Below are 22,928 nucleotides of genomic sequence, written 5' to 3'. Positions count from 1 at the left end.
TCTGTAGACTTCCCCTGTCATCCACGGCTTCTGGTTGGCCCGGACAGTAATGGTTTTTGTGACTGTTACATCCTCAATACACTTGGTGATGTAGGCAGTGACAGTCTCCGAGTACTCCTGGAGGTCAGTGGAGTTATTATAAGTGGCAGCCTGCTTAAACATATTCCAGTCAGTTGTATCAAAGCGTCCTGAAGAGCCTCAGACGATCCTTCTGCCACACTTGAATCTGTTTTCTGAACTGGTTTGGCGACTTTAACGAGCGGTCTGTATGCAGGCATTAGCATGACAGTGATGTGGTCTGAGGCACCGAGGTGGGGGAGGGGGAGGGCTTTGTAAGCTCCTCTCTGTGTGGTGTAAACAAAGTCTAAAATGTTTTTACCTCTTGTTTGGAAAGTTTAATGTGTTGGTGTATTTTAGGAAACACACTCTTTAAGTCAGCATGGTTGAAATCCCCAGCTATGATGAGAAAAGCATCGGGGTGTGCTGTCTGCTGCTCACTGATGTGCTGGTACAGTTCATTTAGTGCATCGTTCCTGTTGCTGTTGTTGTTGTTTCGGGGGAATGTAAACCGAAACGAGCAGTATGGCAGTATATTCCCTCGGCAGATAGAACGGCCGGCACTTAATAATCATAAACTCCACCAGGGGTGAGCAGTGTTTTGCAGATCACAACAGCATCGCGGCACCACGCGTGGCATTGATGTAAACACAAAGCCCGCCGCCGCGGTTTTTTTTCCTCCCGCGACGCGAGCTCTGTCTGCTCGATAGCACGTCAGCTGGTCGAGCTGAATGGCGCAGTCCGGAACGCTGTCGCTGAGCCATGTTTCCGTGAATACAAACACACAACAGTCTCTTACAGTCCTCTGAGTTTGAACGTAGTAATCGGATGTAGTCCAGTTTATTGTCCAAAGAGCGTACGTTAGCCAGTACGACGGTGGGGATAGATGGCTTGTGTGGGTTAGCCGTTAGCCTAGCCCGGATACCTCCGCGCTTACCCCTCTTCTGCTTCCTCTCACGCCGCTTGTGGCGCCTCCGCTGTGGGCGAGATGCAGTAGTGGGGGTCGGTGATGATGTAGGCCTCCGTAGCAGTTCGAGATCTCGCAGCAGTTCCGCTTGCGCGCGCGGAGTTTAACTCTAAAAATGCGGCTCTGCCGACATCCAGCAGAAACTCACGACTGTATGCGCGCTTAAAGACAGATAGACGCGATGACGACGTACAAAAACACTGCGACTCACAAGACAAAAAACACGAAAACACCGTTCTGTCGGGACAGAGAGAAGCCGCTGCGTGTGGACGCGCCGCCATCTTGTATGATTGATTGTAAAGCTTTCTTTTGTTTTAGATGTTTAGTTTTATGTGATATACAAATAAACTTGAATTGAATTGAAACTTGAATGTATGCACGAACTGCTTGTAACACTCCAAAGAGAAAAGAAAACTTGAAATCGCATCATATGAACCCTTTAACAATAACAACAAAAGGGAAAATAGAAATTGTAATGGTTTTATCTGTTTACTTTAACAATAATAGCACTATTTGTTATCATTAGTATAATAAAATTAAATTGACAGTTGTACAAGTGCTGTTATTCAGGCTGCTATTGAAAACTGGTTGGGATCAACAAATAAAGGTACCTGAAAGCAAACAGCACTATAAAGACAAACAGAAAACAGAAGAGTTATGTAATCATAGCTCATCCATTGGAGAATCGAAAGGATGACTAATGCATTATGGGTCATAGGGGCTTTATAGCATACAGTGGCCCTATATTTCACTGATTAGGCCTGTCTGACCTTTTCCAGAGAGTTCTGTGCCAGGTATGTAGCCATTCTCCACCGCACAAGCAATCCATACAAGTACAGACAAGCATCAAATCATAGGCCGATGTATGATATTCATCACAAAATCAATACCTTTACTCCACAACACATGGAAGTACCGCTCATCTATCGGCTGATTTAGGATAGCCAAGCAAATCCTCTGTTTTCCTGGTGAAAGAACAGAAGAAACACACAGAAAGTGAACATTAACGGGCAGCTATATTTCAACAGCACCCTGTGGTTATGATGTAGTCTCAGTCCTCCCATTTACAGTGTGAAACTGAGAAAAATTTGTAATATTTGGTTTGATCTGGCGAGATACAGCTCTAAACAGAAGCAGCTAATGAAAACAGCAAGAGTAATAACTGTGATAATAGACCATAATGCATTTGGTAATTGCCTAAACACAAATTCTGATGGTTTTTCCACAACGGCTAGATGTACTTTATGTGCAGCAATGTAAGCAAACTGTGTAATATTAACAAAGCAATTTCTGCTTTACAGATATTTTTTAACATTAAAGGTAAAATATCACTTTTATTCTTGGTAATAATACAGAAAGTCAATTAATAGTCAGTAAAGAACATTGAAGAGTTCAGATGCAAAAGCCTCTAAGTACGTCTGACGTTTTTCTTTAAAATTAGCATTTCTTTCTGGCTACTATGTATAGGTTTCTATGTAAGTACTAGTACTTCTGAATAGGTTGAGGCTGGGATTTTGCACATTTGAAGTGAAAGTACTTGATGAACATACACTATGTGTGGAGAGAATTCACTCAGTATCGTTATCTCATTCTTGACCAAGATGGCTTTTAGAGGCTTTTGCATTGGAACTCTTCAAAAAAAAAAAAAAATTAATTCAGCAAAAGACTCCACCACAATATATAAGCTCCCATAATTTATAAACAGAAATATGAAATTTAAATTGTATTTATATAATTATTTATTCACTTGGACAAATGAATGAATACCTAAATAAATAAAGTACTGAGAAATGGTGTGCTTAAATGTTATAAAAAAAATCTTTCAAAAATATTTCTTATTTAAATGAATGAAAGAATGAATGAATGAATCAATGAATCAATGAATCAATCAATCAAATAAACAAATAAAAGACAGTATACAGACATTTTTTAGAGCAAAAGATTATTTCTTATTTCTTTTTTGTTGGAGACGAACCCTAATATTATTATATTTTTATATGAACAAAAGAATTTTGGAGGCAGTACAATACAATTTTTTAAAAACAGTTAGGCCACAGTTCCAAAAAAAAAAGTTGGAACATATAAGTCACGTTCTGTCACATACTGATCCAACTATCCAGTCTGAAACACTCTATGGGAGAAAACAAAATGCGAATACTCCATTACGTAGTGTTTTTAATATTTCAAGATAATGTTCTGTAAGGCATCTCAGAGCTCCAAATGCATGGGTTCACACATTTAATTCCGATACATTTCAGAGCCAAGCTGCTCACACATTTTTAATTATAGCTATTTTAACATGAAGCTAATCAGTCTCTTCTCCGTTCAGCACAATGCTAAAATTGAATAACATCCCAAAATCTCTACATAGCTAATAAATGCTGGCAGCATTAAGGACACAGAGCTGCATTAATGTAATGATTTTTTTAAGTGCACATTGTTAAAAAAGAACAACTAACATCACAGGTTGAGCAAATGCAATGAGTGAAGTACAAAGTGTACGTGTCAAAACTCTCTCTGAATAAATCACAGGTATCCCGATGCAGCTGTGAACAGAACACATCTTGCAGAACAGACTGAGAAAATATCAAGGTCCTGAAGAGCAAACACAGCGTAATAATGAACGAGAGCTATCGCAACACCACTGGCAGTGACGAAAGGTAGAAGACTCCAAGAAGAAACAACATCTGTATTTTGCAACAGTTATACCACACTGGTTTTTCACATTTCAGATCTCCTCTTCTGATAAATTACATTTTTGACAGAACATAGTTTTAGTAGAGCACCAAGGACATTTTCCGCATTTGAATATTTTCTTTGGGAATTATCAATTGAAATACACAGAAATTATCATATGCCAAATTAGCTGAGAGCTTTCTGTTCATTAGGATACAACAAATTTGCAATTCAACACATAAACAAGCTCGGTTTGATTAGTTTACAAATTGGAATGAATAGGACATGAAACGCAATTTCTTGTTCTAAACAGCCTTCTATTAAATATAAATTTACTGAATATGTATGACTTAAAGGATTGGACGCACATGCTGAGACATGAGAATCGAGAATGGCGTATTTTTGGACTAGGTCAAAAATCTGGGTCATGTCTTCAGTCTTCATTTTACTGAAGGGCTATATAGAACATTTCAGAGAAGCGTAAGGTCACACGAGTCCATCTATTCCAGGGAATTTTTGTTCTCATGAGTCTTTTGTCTTGAAATCTCTTGAGTATGTAGACCTTATGGGAAAATGTTATAAAAATTAGGTACAGCAAGCACACTAACACTAGTTCTACAGTAAAGCTTTACAGTTGAGATCTTAATAAAAAAAAAAAATAAATTAATAAAATTATTAAAAAAAAAAAAAAAAATATATATATATATATATATATATATATATTAATGCTTTACAGTTGAGATCTTAATAAAAAAAAAAAACTATATATCATTATTTAATTACATTACACTACATATTACATATAATAATGCCTGCAATCTTAGGGCTTTTGTACTCCACTACTGGAGTGGTGTTGTTTCATCTAATAACATTAAATGAAAAAGTTAACCTAAAAAATAAATAAATAAATAAATAAAAAAAACATTGACTACACTATCTGAAACAAAATAAGTTGAAGTACTAAAATAACTAAATCTAAAATTTAAATACATAGAAATGAAAAATAAATAGAATTATTAAAAAATTAAAATGAACATTGATTAGTATCAATTATTATTAATTAAAAACAAATGACAAAGACATAATATTACTAAAACAAACTTAAACTGAAAATATAAAAATGAAAGCTAATTCAAAATACCAATCAGAATAAGAATCAGAAATATGCCAAATGTTTACACACACAAAAAATTCATCTTTGTGACAGAAAAAAACATCTTTATATAATTTTATATAGACACAGATACTATATTAGTATATAAATAATGCTAAAATAATACTCACTGCAGTCTAAATATGAAACTGTTATTCTAGTTATTCTAATTACAATGAGGATCACTTTGAAAAAAAAGTTTGTTTTAAAGGGGTCCTATTATGCTCTTTTACAAGGTCTTGATTTTGTTTTGGGGGTGTACTAGAACAGGCTCTCATACTAGGTTGTTTAAAAAACACATTATTTGTCACATATTTTACATTATTACAACACCTCTCTCCCCAGTCTGGCATGAATGGCTGGAATAGTTCCTGTATCAAGGAACGAGATCTGCTGTGATTGGTTAGCTGGGCCAGTCTGTGTTGTGATTGGCTCCACTCGGCACCTGGTCAGGAAATGTCATGCTCCTTATCATAGCCACCTGCTGTAAGCTTCAATGTAAATACTGCGTCAAAATCAAATCAATTTGAGCGTGATTTAAACCCGGATGATTGTAACCAGTCTAAGTTCGACTGTTTTGGGATAGCTAGCGTGTCTCCGATATAGTGATAAAACTCGTTGCTTTCTCTAGTGCAGCTCAACCAGGTCTCATCCCATTCATCGATCCTTGTGATGTCACAAATCACGGAAATTATGCATTGTAGTCCAAACAAGTCGTTCGTTGTAGTTTTTGAAAACTGGTTTCTGTTAAATAAAATATCTCCTTTTGAATAGGCCTTTGAGCTTTGTAACTTAGCAGATCTTTTTTATGCTCAAACAGCAACATTACAGGCTAACTAAAGTTGAAAAAGTGAAAAAGCATAATAGCACCCCTTTAAGATTTTTTAAAGCTCAGCACTTTTTGAGGCTTTTTATGTCTGGTTAAACAGCATGGTTTGCGATTTGTGAATAAGACACAGATTTTGCGGTGAAATACAAAGCAAAAGTGGTATACAGCTGTTTAGTGATCGGCTTGTGAACCTTCTTTACCACCTAACCAGTGAAAATATGCAGGGAAGCTAACAGCAGGACAAAAGTTGATATGTTAGTCGTTGAGAATACATTAATTACTGTAATGACCACAGGTAATCTCAGACACATTGAAAGCATGGCTGCAATTCTTGGCCAATCATTAGACCCTGATTACTTACTTTCTAGTCATGTATTTATGGGGCACCTACCAGACAGGGATTAAATTTGGAGCAAATAATTTGGAGCAAAATCCTCCAGAACACATCTGTTATTTTGCCGTACTGCTCTCCGATTTTTAGAAATGGGTCTTTTTTGTCCAGTTATTGAATGGGGGGCTGTTATCCATTTTTGCAGAAAGTAAACTTGACTGGGATCATTAGCAGATTACCAAATTGCTTCTACCATCCTGTTAAAAAACAAAATACTAAACAACTATAGCCAGCATTGCCTGACCTTTGAAATAAAGTAGCATGTTAATCTGGCTGGTTTTAATAGTTCCTGTTTCTTTGCTTAAGTAAACAGCAAAGTTTTAAGGTAATATATTAATAGAACCAAAACTATATGTAGAGATCTAATAAAAATGCACACAGAAAAACATGTTGTGTGTAAAATATGCAAAACAGACATTTGATATCATCAATTTTCTCCTGAGTTGGTGTAGTCTCATCTGTGCAAACCGAGTAAATTATAAAAAAAATAATTACACCTGAATGTGGAGGTGTGGAGGTGCATAAGAAACACAGGCTTGATGGAAATAGTAAACCATTTCAAATCTTATGCTTAGCTGTAGTGAATTAAAAACACTGGAAATAAAAGATTTTCATTCAAATGAGGTTGGAATGTATAAGACATATAGCACCTTATAATAACTGTGAACATGCAAAGTGGCCAATTTAAAGCATTTGGAGTGTAACTGTGTTTCACTGTGATACATTTAATAACTATGTTTATGTTCTTCGGGACAAAGTGTAAATGCATGCATGGGCGAGAATAAATGCATTCAGACTTTTAAATGAGTTAAGAATGAATAAATACCTGAAGGCAAAAGGCAATCTAATGGAGCGAATTCATCCATGGTCGTGTTTATAATCAGCTGGATTCATCAACTGTAGAGGAAAATAAAGAAAAACATACAATATTAAAAAACAGCAAAAAAGGCTTTGTTTCTGTAGAGTGAATATCTGACAAACTTGATGTTCTAATCAAAACAACAGCTTTCTATTATGACATATAAAAAGATGTGCTGAAAACTAAGACACTATAAACAATTTAAAGTGTTTAAAATACATGACAAAATCACAGAAATGGAAGAAATGCTCAGCTATTAAGAAGATCAGATCACTCACCACCTTGTCTACATGAACTCTTTGTCCTATGAACTCACTTTTCTAATATGACTTATCTATGCCCTGCCCCTGTAATATGTATCTAGTTTACTTTAGGGTCTCCAGTCCTATTCAATATGCAATAAAAGACCAGTTAAGTGCAATTAAAGATAATACACTTTCAGAACTGTTTTTAAAACACTTAAGTACACTTTTAAAAAAAAGTGCATATTGTAATCATTTCAAATTAAAAGTTTTACTTTACAGTACTTTGCATAATGTTTAATAATCTATTGTCATTCTTTAAAGAAGTAACTGCTTTGATGAGTTAACTAACATACTAAAGCACATGTAAAACACAATTATAATTTTAACTATAATGTATTGTTTGATATTAAAGTTCACATATTTTAAATGGGTAACACTTTATTTTAAGGTGTCTTTGTTACATGTTACATCTACTTACTATAGTAAAATTATAATAATAACATTATTGACTAAATAATTATATGTAGGTAATCTTAAACCAAACCTTAATCCTAACCTTAACCATATAGTACAGTAAGTACATGTAGTTAATATTACTCAGTACTTAAATGTATAATCACACTGTAACATGGCCACCTTAAAATAAAGTGTAACCTTTAAATGTACTAAATTACAACTTCATTATTACAAATGTGTAATTAGAAATATATTTAAATATATGACTTACAAGTTTCAATAGAATTTAAAGAAGATTTTAGTTAAATTTGTTTAATTTGTCAGGACTCTTTAACCATTTTTCAAATTCAACAGAAGATATGAAGTTACATGTAAAGGTATTTAAGTCCCACTTAATTCAGTCAAACAAGCACTCGAAATTCAACTAATTTTGAATTTAATAAAAATGTTAACTATAAAACATTTTCATTTAATTGCAATTAACATGTGTCCGAAGACATTACATTCAATTGTTTCTGTTTATAAGTACTTTCACTTTTTCACTTCACGTTCACTTACTCTTTTTAAAAATATACTGAAGTGTACTTCTTTTTCCACAAGAGAACTGCTGAAGTTTTGACAAACATGTCATTTAAACCATAAACTAAAAAGCTCCAATTCAAAGAATTTCATTGATTGTTTATTACGTTTTGAAACAGATATCTTATCCTGGCTGTTTATGACAGCAATGGTTGAGAGGACACCACTTTGAGAATTATATGCAAGATAAATATATAATTATTAACTCAACAGACAGTGCAAAATGTCATTATTTGGATCAATCCTGCTGAGAGCAACAAATCAATGCAGGCAGAGTGGTGTGTCCCTAACACTCTGCCAAAATGGATCAACATAGCAACTAAAAGGGTCTAATCTAACCTGACACCCACAACACTATTGATGGAAGTAGAGTGCTTTCAAAAACAGACTGCACCAGAAACTCACAAACTTAAGCAGGGTGGGCCTAGGAATAGTTCACTCAAAAATAAACATTTACTCACCATCAGGCAATCCAAGATATAGATGAGTTTGTTTCTTCCTCAGAAATAGATTTGTTGAAATTTGGCATTACATCACTTGCTCCATGAATGGACATGTATTGATGGACTGGAGTTGTGCTGATTATTTGTTGCTTGTTGTGATGTTTTTATCAGTTGTTTGAACTGTCATTCTGACGGCACCCATTCACTGCAGAGGATCCATTGGCCAGCAGGTGATGCAATGCTAAATTTCTCCAAATCTGTTCTGATTAAGAAACAAATTCATTTACATATTTTCAACAGATTTTCCTTTAAAGGAGCAGTGCACCCTTATTATTTATTATATTATTTTGTCATTATTTCTGAAAGATGGAACACTAAAGATCAATCTTGTATATTTTTCCCCCCATGCAATTACAGTGCAATTGAAAGGGGGCTAGAGCTTACCAGCTTCAAAATAACCAGCAAAAGCCCCATAACTGTACCATAAATTTGTGCATTTTATTCTAATTCTCCTGAAGTTATATAATAGTTTTCTGGGAACGGATGATAGTTTTTTTTTTTGTTGTTGTTGTTGTTGTTAGTTTTTTTTTTTTAAGCTTGTTTCAAAAAAAAAATATTCCTATGGTATTGAAAAGGGTGATGTAGATCTGGGATGGTCTGATCAAAAGAAAAAAAAATGCATGTAAATGCTTGAATCCCCCTGTTTTTTTTTTTCAGTTGGATTCGTATATACATTGCACACATGGGCATTGCTGTAATGTGTACATTTACATAGGTTTCACATCTTATGAATGTGTGTATGTTTATTTTACATGTCACAAATTAGTCAGTAGAGGAGACTAAATATTTGCTACTTTTTGCAAAAAAAAAAAAATAATAACATTACTCTTCTGACTTATTTTTTTTTTCATGATGACTTCAGATTTTCACAGCAGAATATGTTAACAAATGAACACTGCATCGTTCTGCTTTTGAGAATGCAAGTTGCTTTTGATAATGTGCAATTATGTACAAAAAATTTTATGTATGAAATACATGCAGTCACTATAATTGCCATCATAAAGTTGTAGATGCATAAAGCACAACTGACAGGTGATTGTGAAGGTAAACACCACACAGTTACTTTCTTCACAACTCAGTAAATGAATGGGATTAAGCGAGTGAGTTTTAGACTTTAAAAGGCCTGTGAGACTGCCAGTACAGTTAAAAAATCAGCCTTGTCAATGGAGAAAGTAAGTTCTTTCTTTCCTTCATTGTGTCTTTAATTAATTTGGCCCTTGTTGTGTAGTTCGTTCCCTCTGGGTGTTTTTGTAATTAGTTCTATTGACTTAAATTTCAAGGCTCTCTGACTTAGTCTGGGGAAATTCTCTGCTTGACATCAGTTCTTGTTGTACTTTAAAGAAGAACCAGAGATCATTCTCAGGTTGAGTGCCCAAATTACAGTTTGCAAACTTTAATAACTCCCTCATTATGTGCAGAAGTAAAACACACAGCGAGTGCTTCTTCAGAGACAGAATGTATTTTTAATGAAAGTCAAACATCCTTATCTACAGGTTTCAGCTCTGGCACGATTTCACTTAAATGTTCAGCAGCTTCATAAACTTTCGCAGGCCGAATTTCACATTCTAATATTTCAAAGTAAACTTCTAGAGATATTATTTTATCACAAAGACTACACAAATGAACAATGACAAATAATTCGTTCATAAAAGTTATGTTAAGCTAAAAAAAATAACATCAAAATACAGCTACTGTGCGGCGAACCCACCTCGACAACTTACTGAACACTTAACATTTGACTGTGTTACAAAACCTACATAGCGGCTATCTAGACAGCATTTTAGGCAGCGTAAAGTATGCGCGCTCGGCGTTCGTTTTGACAATGTTTTGGGCACCGAATGCAGATATAACACTCCAAAACTCTGTCTAGGTAGTCAGCTCGCTAGACAGACACAGACTGAATTTCCAGTGTACTCACTCTGAATGGATATCCAGCAGCATGGGTACAGTCCACATTTGTGTACAGTCAACGAGTGCCGAAGACAAGCGCTTCAGCGCCAGAAAATCGTGTGACGTTTGTCACAGCGACATCTAGAGGTGCACTGTACACCTGCACTGATTCCATTCAGGTCGACATCCAACATACAGTATACAGAGAGAGAATGATCAGCATTCAGACAGATGGACAGACGGAAAGACGGACAGACAGATAGATAGATAGATAGATAGATAGATAGATAGATAGATAGATAGATAGATAGATAGATAGATAGATAGATAGATAGATCTACTCAATTAAAAGTACAAGTATCTGGCCAAAAACATACTTCAGTAAAAGTAAAAAAGTACAACTTTAAATTGTTAATAGGGAAAAAACTAAACAAAATGTACAGGTCAAACACATACACATACTATTGTCACAACATTTAAAATGCAGCACAGTGGAACACACACACACACACACACACACACACACACACACACACACACACACACACACACACACACACACAACCATCTCTCTTAGTTTACAGTTTTTTAAAATCGTTATGACAATTTTTTTTCAATACTTTTAACAATTTTCCTAAATTCTTAACATAGTTAGCCCAACATCCATCTGTGTAGACTATGCAATAAACACATTTCTTGTTGCTTTGACACAAAATGCATACAGTTAACACAAATGTAAAATGCTTGAACTTCTTTTACACACAAGCTCAACCAAGACCAAAACAATGTAATTTTACTGTATGTCAGATCAGATAACATAATTTTCTAAAACTAACTTATAGGCTAAAGTCAAAGTATATATTGTGAATCGAAACACAAATATGACTAACACTATCTTTTCTAATCTTTTTGTATTCTATCTATTTGTTTTCTTTTTATTTATTATATAATTTACAGTAAAAAAGTGCTTTGTGTACTGTGTTACTGTAAGCAAACTGAGACTTGTTATAGCACTTGGTCTTTTCTTGATTTTGATTGCTTCCATTGTCCTCATTTTGTAAGTCGCTTTGGATAAAAGTGTCTGCTAAATGACTTAACGTAAATGTAAATGTAAATGTAATGAAAAGTGCACTCCTGCATAAATGTGAGATTTTAGAAGATCTGCACCAAAGACTGGTGCCAGAGAAAGGGGACAGGTGGGAGTCCACTTGCGTTCCACCATTCCCAGAGCAGTCAGAGCCTGGTTTGACACCCATTCGAGAATGATGTCTCTTTTCCGTGCCCCTTATTCCCCTTTCCTCAACCCCATTGAGGAGTTTTACTGAGCCTGGAGATGGAAGGTTTTTCACCATCGTCCAAAAATGAATATGACAGACAATAACTCATACAACCCCTGTTGATGAATCAGTGTGTTCTTAAGTGAAAGGATAAATGCAAAAAAAATACAAATACTGTACCAATATTTTTAAACTTGACCATCATGTTCTCTTTGTGTGATTTCTGAAGTGGTCCTCTCCCCTTGCATTATACAGACTAAAAATCCTTTCCTGTTCATCTGAAGAAAGAAAGTCATAAACATCTGGGATGACATGAGGGTGAGTAAATGATAAGAGAATTTTCATTTTTGGGGTGAACTATTCCTTTGAATAGCAAGATGTGATGCAGAGGCTAAAACATACTCAGACAGAATACAAGAATGTGTTGCATTAATGAGGAGAGTCTTAGAATTAAAACAAACTGTACAACATTAACATTCTGAAAGGCCACTTTTTTTGTGTTGTCTATTCAACATCACTGTCTAAGGATAATTATACTTTTAATTGTTTATTTGAGGTATTTAGATTTTTTTTTAATAATATTTATAAATAATTATTTGTGACTAATTAGATTAATTATAAGCAAATCATATAATAATTATTAAGATTTAAAAAATACTGACGGTCTTAATTGCTACTCAATGTGTCATATAATGACATAATATCCACTACCTGGTAAGAACATCACTAAACATAAATTACAATTTATTTAACATCAAAATGTGCTTGATGTGTGAAAACAATGATCACTGGTTCTCATGTCAAGCATGCACATTTGAACTTCTGTTTACCATGTTTATTGTGCATAAGATAAAATAAAAATGTAATGTACTTTTTAAGATGAAATAAAATTGTAAGGAGTAAAATGTGCTGATTTTTTTTCTCCAGAAATGTAATCAAGTAAAAGTACAAGTAACCAGTTTAAACTGTACTTGAATAAAGTACAAATCCCACAAAATAATACTTAAGTAAAGTAATCAAGTAAAATTACTCAAGTATTTTACACCTCTGCAACTCATACAAGACTGATACACGTCTGCACACTATCAGAATGGTGCTGATCTGTCAGTGATCAAAAAATCACCAGCATATAGCGCTCATACCTTTAGTATAACATACTTTATTTATCAAACATATTCTCATGGTCTCTAGAGCCTGGTTTCATGTCAGCACTGTACAAATAGCGGTGCGTTTGCACACATACATAAATCATAAATTATCCATCAGCGTCTCTGCTGCCACTTGGCCTCACTCAGAGAAAAAGGCCCGTCACAAATATAGCTTTCTGTCAGCTGGTGGTAAACAAAAGGCAGTTCTAATTTGATAAGGGACACCAAGGTTAAATTTTGCCTGCACAGCACACAATCCAGGGTCGCCAAGGCTTTCTCAGCCAGCTGTAAAATTATTCTGCTGTATTGCAGCTTGGGCAAGACTGATAAGGCCGATTTCCTGAGACAAGCCAGTAAGAAAAGCACAAGCTTGTATCCTCGGAGTCGCCTGCCATTTCGAACACAGTGATACGTCCTGCCTGGCAAGAAACAGATAAACATAACCAGATTATTGGAGTTGCAGAAATCCAATAAGAGGAGTTTTTTTTTGTGTGTGCGTCTCTAATACTTGATTGAGAAACCGGAACGTTCAAGTTCATTTCTCACTTTTGGAAGAATTGTAAAAGTGCAGTATCATTGACAAGCCCTTCTAACTTTTTTAACACTAGCCTCTGGAAACTATATGACAATGCCCAATCAACTGCACTGGCCATTGGGAGATGTAATTTGGCCATTTTTGACTATTTACTTATCTGAATTCTGTGCGTGAATTTTACATGTCATTCTGTGTTGCATGTACCACATGTTTGTGTTTTGATGGATGATAACATCAAATCCTTTATCTTCAAAACCTGGCCTCAATTTGCCATTGGTTCCTCTGGGCAATGCCTTCCAGATAAAGCTAATTACAATGAAGATAAAAGCATAACTTTGTCGAACAAGCATCAGAATAAGATAAAAGGCTAATAAAAAAGCTATAAAAAAAACAGATATTTTTTGCAGCTTTTACAATTTTTGCATGAGGTTCCTTTAATAAATTACATTTTAAATTTTAATTAAATTTTAAATTAGCTTAAAACATGCAACTGAATTATGCGTTTAAAACACAGAAAATTATTTGTTTAATCTTAAAAAAAAAAGTTAAGGTGAATTCCTATGTTTCTTTTCTCTGTCATACAGCATTAAATCAAGAAATAACCAAATGTTAATTTACTAGAGTAATACATTAAATAAAGTATATGAAGGTATGCTGTTAAAATCACTCAAATATATTTCTGGATCCATTCTGGTTCTGTATTTCTTTACTGTGCAATGAAAATTATAGTTCTAACTTAAGTAAATGTTTATTTTGCAAACTGACAGCATGCAATAAAATTTATATTTTCAAGATATTCAGGAATTGTGCACTGGATAATTAAGAACATGGTGGTTGAAAAGCTGAGCAGTTACACTGTAAAAGTTTTTTTTTTCAAGTTGTAAATAAAACAAAGATGACTGGACTACAAAAATACTGTTTCAGTCTTTTTACTTTTTCAATCTTTTTACTTTCTACTTTTTTCAAATTAAATAATTAAAAAAAAAATTGGTCACTTTAGTTTAGAGACCAATTCTCACCATTAACTAGAATGTGTGCCTCAATAAACTCCTTATTAGCTGCTTATAAATAGTTGGTAAAGTAGTTTTTAAGTTTAGGTATAGGGCTGGGTTAAGGGTTCTAAAATAGTGGTCATGCAGAATAAGTGTTGTCAAAAAAATAAAATAATAATAATAATAATAATTTAATTTTTTCTGCATGGTGTCATTTCTCTCCATATTCTCTTCCACGTGAATTTTCAGGTAAACTTGTTTTATATGAGAGCTGGTTGTGTTGAGTCCAGCTGAACCCCATAAATGCAGTTTCAAATATTTAACTACGGGGCAAATATTTTTTGAGCTTGTTACTGAAGTGACCTGAAACACAATCAATGTAAACAAAACACACAGTGAGGATAAGGCCACCAATTTCACCGCACATATTGTGAAAAGCCTCAGCAATAAAGTCATTTCAGCCTATTTGTAGACTGGCCACAAACTCTCCGAGAAATATAAACAATATTTCATCTCAGTCTTCCCCATTTAATGATTTAGTAAAAGCTCTCAGCTGTCACTTGAAATTTCATCTATATTTTTTTTTTCTCAGAGTATTTATCCCTGAGCTGATTCAGAAAAGATCTTTTTATGTGTTTCTCAGATGTATACATGCAAAGTCTTTAAGAAGCAATGGTGTTTCACATTACTGTTCTGTAAAAATTAAATATTAATGATACCAGGATATGATTAAAGTTCTTACGGGTTTAGCATGACATGTTTGTTTAGCATTACTATCTAATTTATTCGAAAGTCATAATGAATGATTGTGCATATCAGCAATATATGACCAGCAAATAAACTAAAACCACGTGAGTCAAGCTCTTATGCATTTGATTAATGTATTCATAACAGCGCTTAAGGCTCTGTTAGCTGAGGTTAACCTCTGCCTCCCGAAACTGTTTTGAGATAAAAGTTTTGCCAGACAAACTATATGAAACTTTTACAGCAATGCAAAATGAGAGGGAATATTCATGGGGTAAATCAAATGTACAAGGAAAATGTGTATTAAGCGGAACAACTCTGTGGCAAAGTAAATTTAAAGTGCAGACAAAGAGATGTGAAATTATTTTAGGTATGAATAACAAATGTGAGAATGACATGTTTTAGAAAAAAATATTTCATTTGGAACATTGCTTTTCTTTCACCTTCTGTCACTTTTGCACATACATGTTCAATATCTGCTGTCTTGTGCTTTAATGCAGGGCAAACCTCAAAAATGATATTTGTTGTTCTAATATTTTGCTCTTATAATGCATTCACATGTAATTTTCAATTACAATTAATATCAGGACATGCAGCATCTATCATGTCGTTATGCCAGCAATTGACTGTCTTTATTAGTGAATCATTCAGTCAACCAATTCTTTCAAAACACTGATTCATAATAATTTAGTAAACGGTTTCGTTTAAAATACTAGCTGCATCTGAAATTGCATACTTCCCTATTGGTGAACAGTATGTGAAAAGAGCAGTATGCGCTAATTCACAGTATTCATAAATCAGTTGGTGAAAAGTTCCTGCATGACTTACTACTTCTGGTGAGATTCTGAAGTGTGCATCCGATGGACACTTTACTATCCCATGAGGCCACAGGAGAGGATCTGTAAATGGCAGGGAAGAAATGCAACTGATGCTGGTAGGTCACATGACAATGGCATGTGGCAGATGTAGTATGTCCAGATTACACACATGCGTATATACAGAGCATACTTTTTTAGTGGTTGTGAAAAGAAGTACCTACTTAAGGATTATGGGATTTTGGATACAGCTAATTCTGGAACAAAACAACCATCTTCATTGAAGCATTGAATTCATTTTGTGAATAACTGAATCATTTTGTTATAAACACTGATTCATTCAGGAATAAAAACAAGTGATTGCCCTTGCTTCCCATTGAGCATACTACTCATTCAAAACAAAGTTTTTGAAAAGAGTATTCCATAATTTCCTGGATGTTTTTCTTTTTGGAATAGTTTGGAGTGAATTTAATTATCCAAAGTATTGATCCGTGCACACACTAATGGCTGATATTACACACAACCCACTGCGCTTTGGAGGATGAAACGGTTCAGATCATCGCCCAGAGGAGCCAAAATGCTGATCATCTTTGAGAAATATAATTTTTATTAATATTTATCAAATCTTAAAAATAGAAACTCATAAACATTAATATAAATGTGAGCAAGTCTGAGAACCTCGGAGTGCAATTTTCATAACCACAAGCTCTCAGTAGGTCAATAACTCTTATAGTGCCTCTTAGGCTGCCACAGTGATTCTGCATCAGACATGTTTTAATGGATCCCGCCTGCGAGTAACTGATATTACTGAATCGGAACACACACAGATTGAAGTATCTGAGGAGACTGAAATGTGTAGATGAAACACTGAACTCTCAGAATGTTCGCTATTGGAATAAGTAGACCTGAATTTTTTTTTAAAATACCATTTTATGGTAAATTTGTGATCATCTTCACAGTAATTTAAATTCTCTCTATTTTTGTATCAAAAACGATTTTGTGTCACAGCAGAGACGGTCTCATACTGTAACGGCAATGCATCAAACACCTTCTGTGACGACTATGAAATGCTTCTTTAACATGCATTGTGCTACAGTAGATATATTCAACAAAATGGGAACCTTATCAATTAAACAATCCCTTAAAAAAATAATCATCATCATCATCCTTCTCAGCAGTATGGTTTTTGACCCTTGAGATTGACTATGGTTTTTATGTTTAAAGTCCATCAGGCGTGTTCATTCATGCATTATATCTGGGGTCACTAAGACCCTAAACACAAATAATTTAACATTTTATGGAGGACAGTTGAAGCGTGTTATTAAGTTGACATTTTGTTTATAATCAGCTCTATGAGACTGAGAAAAGTCATGCAATTTTAAATGTTATTTTAAAGCTAAAATGACCTCTAAATTTCTAAACAGAACACAAACGTTAAAAAAAAAATAAAAAAAGGAAATTGACAGCATTTAACTTCTCTAATATTTAAAGGTGACAGAATATTATCAGATACGGAATACTGTAATAGTATAATAAGAAATAATATAGGTGGGATTGGATTGATTTGTGAGTAAATTTTGTAAAAATTGGTATATTTTATTGATATTGGTTTTCCGCCACATGGCTTTGGTTGCAGAATTTGTTGCAGAGGCATAGAAAGTTATTATATTTTGCTGATATATGAAAACCAACTTTTTATATTTCTTAAATGAATCAAAGGTTTGAAGTTACATACAAACATGTCTTCACTTCACAAGACATTCATTGATGGCCTGGAGCCATGCACAGTAGAATACTTGTGATGTTTTTAATCATAAAATCGGTTAAGATGAAGAAACAATATATGTTTCAGATGTCCTGAGTGTGAGTAAATTTGCAGCAAATTTTCATTTTTGGGAGAACAATAATATACAATAACAAGTAGGAAGTTATTATGTTTTTTTTTTATATGGTAAATAAATTTTTATATTTTTTCATGTTATTTTTAAATTATATCTGACTAGGTAAAAATACTATTTCTTCACATTTCTGACTCATTTGTGCATTAAAGACATGAAATTAGCATTTGGGTGTTGAACAATTATCTGAGGATTCATGCTTCGTGGCTTGAGTCCATTTATGAGATTTGTCATTTGAAAGGAACAACATGTACATATAGAAGAAAAGAAACGAAAGGGTAGTTAAGAAATTTATACATAATACATGAAGCTCCATTACTTTCTAGGAAAATATTTTCATTCTGACAATGAGTAACGAAGGGTCACCGGACAATGTGAACTCAGATGATATGAAGGTCATACAGTCTGCTGTCAAATAAGGCTCAGCTTATGCAGCATTTATGAGGCTAATACAACTGATAGCATTAACAAAGACATGAATTTAAATATATTGAAAAATAAGGGGCTATACTTCACTTTTAATTTCCTTTGCATTCTCTCTCAGATATTATGTATTATAATGAGACAAAAGAGACACCTATTTAAATACTTTTCATATTTAAAACTTCTATGGTTTGTCTACTATAGCAGAATGCTGAGAGGATCCTAAAAATAACTTTGTCTGGTAGCAGGTCCTGTGCTCTCTCAACCATAGAATCTGTGTTGGCAGGTCAAGTTAAGCTACATATGCTCGGCTCAGTTTGAGAACAGAATACTAAACAGGACGACTGGCTGAGTTCAATATGCTGAAATCTCCATGTTTTTAAAGAGCAAAGATGACTGGGTGTGTTGGTGAAGGATGCCGGAGCAAAGAACAGTAACATTCTCTCATGTCATTGTCACACTGTGATATTTTATATATTTATTAAGAAACTGAAGTTTGTTCTCCTTCGTATTTTGTCACTTTTTGTTTCTATGAATCTTTTTCTTCTTTATAAAATGTAACTACAGAAACACTAAAGTTCTAAGGCACAAAACTTAAGGATGCTTAATGCATTAGAGCAAAGTAAACAACATTATGACTGGATGCTCATGGAGAATTCAAGATAAAAATATGAAAACCAACCCCCTATGCATTTGCAAACAGAATGTGTTTTATAAAACCCTAATTTTTTTGGCATGTTTAGTGTTTGGCTGTATCCAGTACACAGGGAATGTGTAAACTGAAATGACTTTCTCATCTTCAGAACCTCAGCGACTCACAAAATGCATTTTTCATATTGTATTTGCACAGCATGATGAATTACCACATAAAATGTCTTCAATAGCCCATTAGAATTTTTCTCATTTTGAGTCATGAATAAGTATGAATACAGCTGAATGTTTAACAACAGAGAGGTAAAAGCTATTCAGCATATTATCCATGTATTTTTATACTTTCATAAATGCTTATCCAGACACTTGGGTGATCAAAATCTGAAAGTATAAGGAAATATTATGACATAAAACAAAAACGAAATATTTAAGATCCAATACTATTTCTATGTCACTAATCAAATAACCAAATGAAAGAAACAGTGTGAGAAACCAAATACTAAGAAATTCTGACGTTAAAAAAAGTGTATATGAATAAAAAAATAAGTATTATATATAAGCCTCTATATATTACCTATATATATGCGATATATATATATATATATATATATATATATATATACACACATACACACAACACATACACACACACACACACACACACACACACACACGCATACATACTGTTCTCAACACTGATAATAATAATAAATGTTTTTTTTTTCTTAACAACAAATCGGCATATTAGAATGATTTCTGAAGGATCATGTGACACTGAAGGCTGATGAAAATTCAGCTTTGCCATTAAAGGAATTAATTACGTTATTATATATTAAAATAGATTCTTTTAAATTGTAATAATATTTCACAGTATTACTTTACTGATTATTTATATATATATATATATATATATATATATATATATATATATTTTATCAAATAAGATGTTCTAACAAACCCCAAACTTTTGAATACTACTGCAACTTTTCCAATTTAACTTTATCAAATTGTTATGCTGATATATTTAATTTGTACTGCAAAAGAGATTTAGCTAATGATAACATCCTGGCTCCGAGTTCATTCTGAGACAACTGCGACTGGCTATTTGGCAGGTCTTTTCCTAACTGATCTCTGATGGAAAGGGAACAGGCAATCAGTCTGCCTGCAGTTCCACTAAAAGTTGTCTGACTCAATCATTATGGGTCTGTCACAACGCAGACTGAGCTACCTTATAATTACCCACACATGTCGACAGAGCCGTACAGCACTGGGCTGCCCATAGTGTTCCCACGGTGAGCTGCAGACATACAAGCAATTACCCAAAACAATGTGTATTGCGCGTTTAACTTGCATTTAAATCGCTCTTAATGTTTAACTCTCTCTCATTCATGAGGAACTTTCAGTGTATTATAAGAACTCACTTAAATTAAGCAGTTACATTCGGCTGCCATCTATTTACTGCAATAAACTTGCCATTAGAAGCCAGAGTACAGCTAGCTCCTAGAAATGAAATGTCTTTCTCTTTTGAATTAATATGTACTGTAGGCCTCTTGGCAAACTGTTTTACAGTGAAATGACATTTGGTTTAAAAACTGTGAGCGCCGCAGTCTATCAAAGCTCTTTGAAAGCTCATCAGAAATAGATTGTACACAGTCTTAATAAGTGTTATGTTTGGTTTTAGTTTATTGGACTGTTTAGTTTCAGAAAAATGTTCCATGAATGATGTATAAATAGCATTTTGTGCTTATTAAAGACAAAAACAAATTGAATGAACATTCTAAAAAAAGTAATGTTTGTTCATAACTTCGAGACAACCTTGCAGCGTTCCCTGTCTAAAGGAAGGCAGAATGTTAATTTGTATGTGAACTCTCCTTTTAAAGCAGATGTACTTTGTCAGGTTGCCTTGGTGAGATATCCACAATCATTTCAGTTCCTAAAGGAAATATTTCTATAATGTCACAGCATGATTTCATCTGGAATACATTAAGTTTAATACGTTACTTTCCTTGCATTATTGGAGATCCCCTCCCCACCAGGGCTCTGTAAATAACACAGTCATATATATGAATAACATACTGTGGCCATTCATCTCCATTTCTCTTCCTACTCGTTACACAATAGAAGGTCATCAAAAAGGCATGATTACAACCCAGGCTGCTTCTCTGCTGCTTCCCAGAGATTTATAGTGCTTGTATGATCAAATTCACTGCAGATCAAAGGAAATTACAGTAATGCATCAGCTTTTGCTGATTGCCACTGATAAGCCAATAGCTCATGGCCTGAGGCTAAAAAAATCTCATTATGAAGCTCTTTTTAAACACTTTTCTCTTTCAAATGGACGCTGGGCATCTTCAGTGGAATAACAAGGAAGGTTGTCCAATAAAGGTACAAACGCATTGCTCCTCTCTTCAATTTGAAGTGGACCAAAAAACAGTAAATTTGTTTCCCCACAATAATTATGAAGCCTTTTATCTATTTTACTCTCAAGTAACTTGGGATCTACAATGCAAACAGTTCCTCTAAAACAACCTGGGGTTAAGTGCTTTACTCAAGGGCACAATTTAGAGATAGTTCATGCATCATCCTCACCAGAAAAGATATTTAACCACAAGGGTATATATAATACCTGTTAGCATTCCCATCCATGTCTATGACAGATGTTCAGCTGTTGTGGGACCCCCCGGAAGTAAAGATGCTCATGGGTGCTCAGTTCTGCCGCCGGGTGTTTTTGAGCTTGTTACCTCAGCCATGGGACTAAAAAAATGATGTCAAGACAATGCTGATTGGCTGGTGATCCAATGAAATATACTGTATATGTTTGATCTTGCTTACAAACATGTTTGTTTCAGTAGAATATACAGCCAGAATTTACCATCAAATTGCTGCTATTGATGAAAAATGCTTTTTTGGCAGCCAAATAAGTTATGACGTCTATCAGCATGGGCTAACTACTAGGCTATGCTAACCAGCCAAACCCAGACCCCTTAGTTTACATCATATCAGATGAGAAATTTTATCTGGTATCAAGTGTGCTTGTCACACATAATAAATCAGATCACAAGATGTATGTGTTTTGGCATTTCGAAACGTGTGACCCGGCATGTGTTAGAGAACAGACGCATCATCCTGTCAGTTGCATTTGCTGATAAAAGTTGCTAAATGACAAGTTTTCAAGATCATAACAAGCTAAAGCTGAATAAATAGATTTGCTTATGTTGGGTGTAATTCACACTTACATAGTCAATGAATGTTGTTAATGAAAATGGTGACTTTTTTATAACAGTGCACAACAGATGTTAACAACACCTCATTATGAATTAAAATAAGTGTTGTTTAAGCTGCGAGTGTCAGGATACGCTAATAAGCTGCTAAGCGAAATGTCCTGAAAGTGGGTATGGGTTCTTTTCATCAGAACATGTGATTCAAACACCTGGACTGGAGCTCAATATGGAGTCATGTTTGTTTTGCTGTGTTTATCATTTGTTAAGCGAAATGTGAGGTTTGGGCAGGTAGTTGGGGAGGACATTCATCTTCATGCCACCTCCCTCTATTTCTCGTCAGCATTTGCTGGAGGAGACGTTTTGGGCAGAATGACAAATTGGTTGGACAATTGCTTTTAACAAGCTAGAGGGAAAATGGGGCAAACTACTAATGCTACACATCTCCCATTCCATCCACCCAACATATATTTTCCTCAATAATTCATAAGTTGTACTGAGCAAGCTACAGAGGAAAGCCACCTACTCTCCTTTTGCCCTAAAAGCTCCAGTCCCTTTCCAGCATGGCCTCTCTTACCTCCTCAGGGGGAGTGAAGCTGCTGGATGGTTGTGAGATTCCTGT

General features: G+C 34.4%; 1 protein-coding gene across 4 annotated transcripts in view; it reads right to left on the bottom strand.

Moving 5' to 3' along the window:
* tpk1 (thiamin pyrophosphokinase 1) overlaps positions 1-21,796 on the bottom strand; it is an 85,564-nt gene extending 63,768 nt beyond the window's left edge. For 2 of the 4 annotated variants that reach the window (XM_019071395.2, XM_042751643.1), the window contains exons 1-3: positions 10,634-10,758; positions 6,900-6,970; positions 1,915-1,989 (exon numbers count right to left, since the gene is read on the bottom strand). In XM_019071395.2, coding sequence (XP_018926940.1) covers positions 1,915-1,989; positions 6,900-6,939 — 115 coding nt within the window. In that variant the 5' untranslated portion in view covers positions 6,940-6,970; positions 10,634-10,758. Of the gene's footprint in view, positions 1-1,914; positions 1,990-6,899; positions 6,971-7,210; positions 7,231-10,633; positions 10,759-21,714 lie in introns of those variants that run through there. The other 2 variants (XM_042751642.1, XM_042751641.1) reach the window with 2 other exon arrangements.
* Positions 21,797-22,928: the final 1,132 nt, after the last annotated feature.

The sequence above is a fragment of the Cyprinus carpio genome, chromosome B24 (assembly GCF_018340385.1).
Source record: "Cyprinus carpio isolate SPL01 chromosome B24, ASM1834038v1, whole genome shotgun sequence".
In the NCBI taxonomy this organism is placed as follows: Eukaryota; Metazoa; Chordata; class Actinopteri; order Cypriniformes; family Cyprinidae; genus Cyprinus; species Cyprinus carpio.
This window is presented reverse-complemented; position numbering and strand designations above follow the sequence as displayed.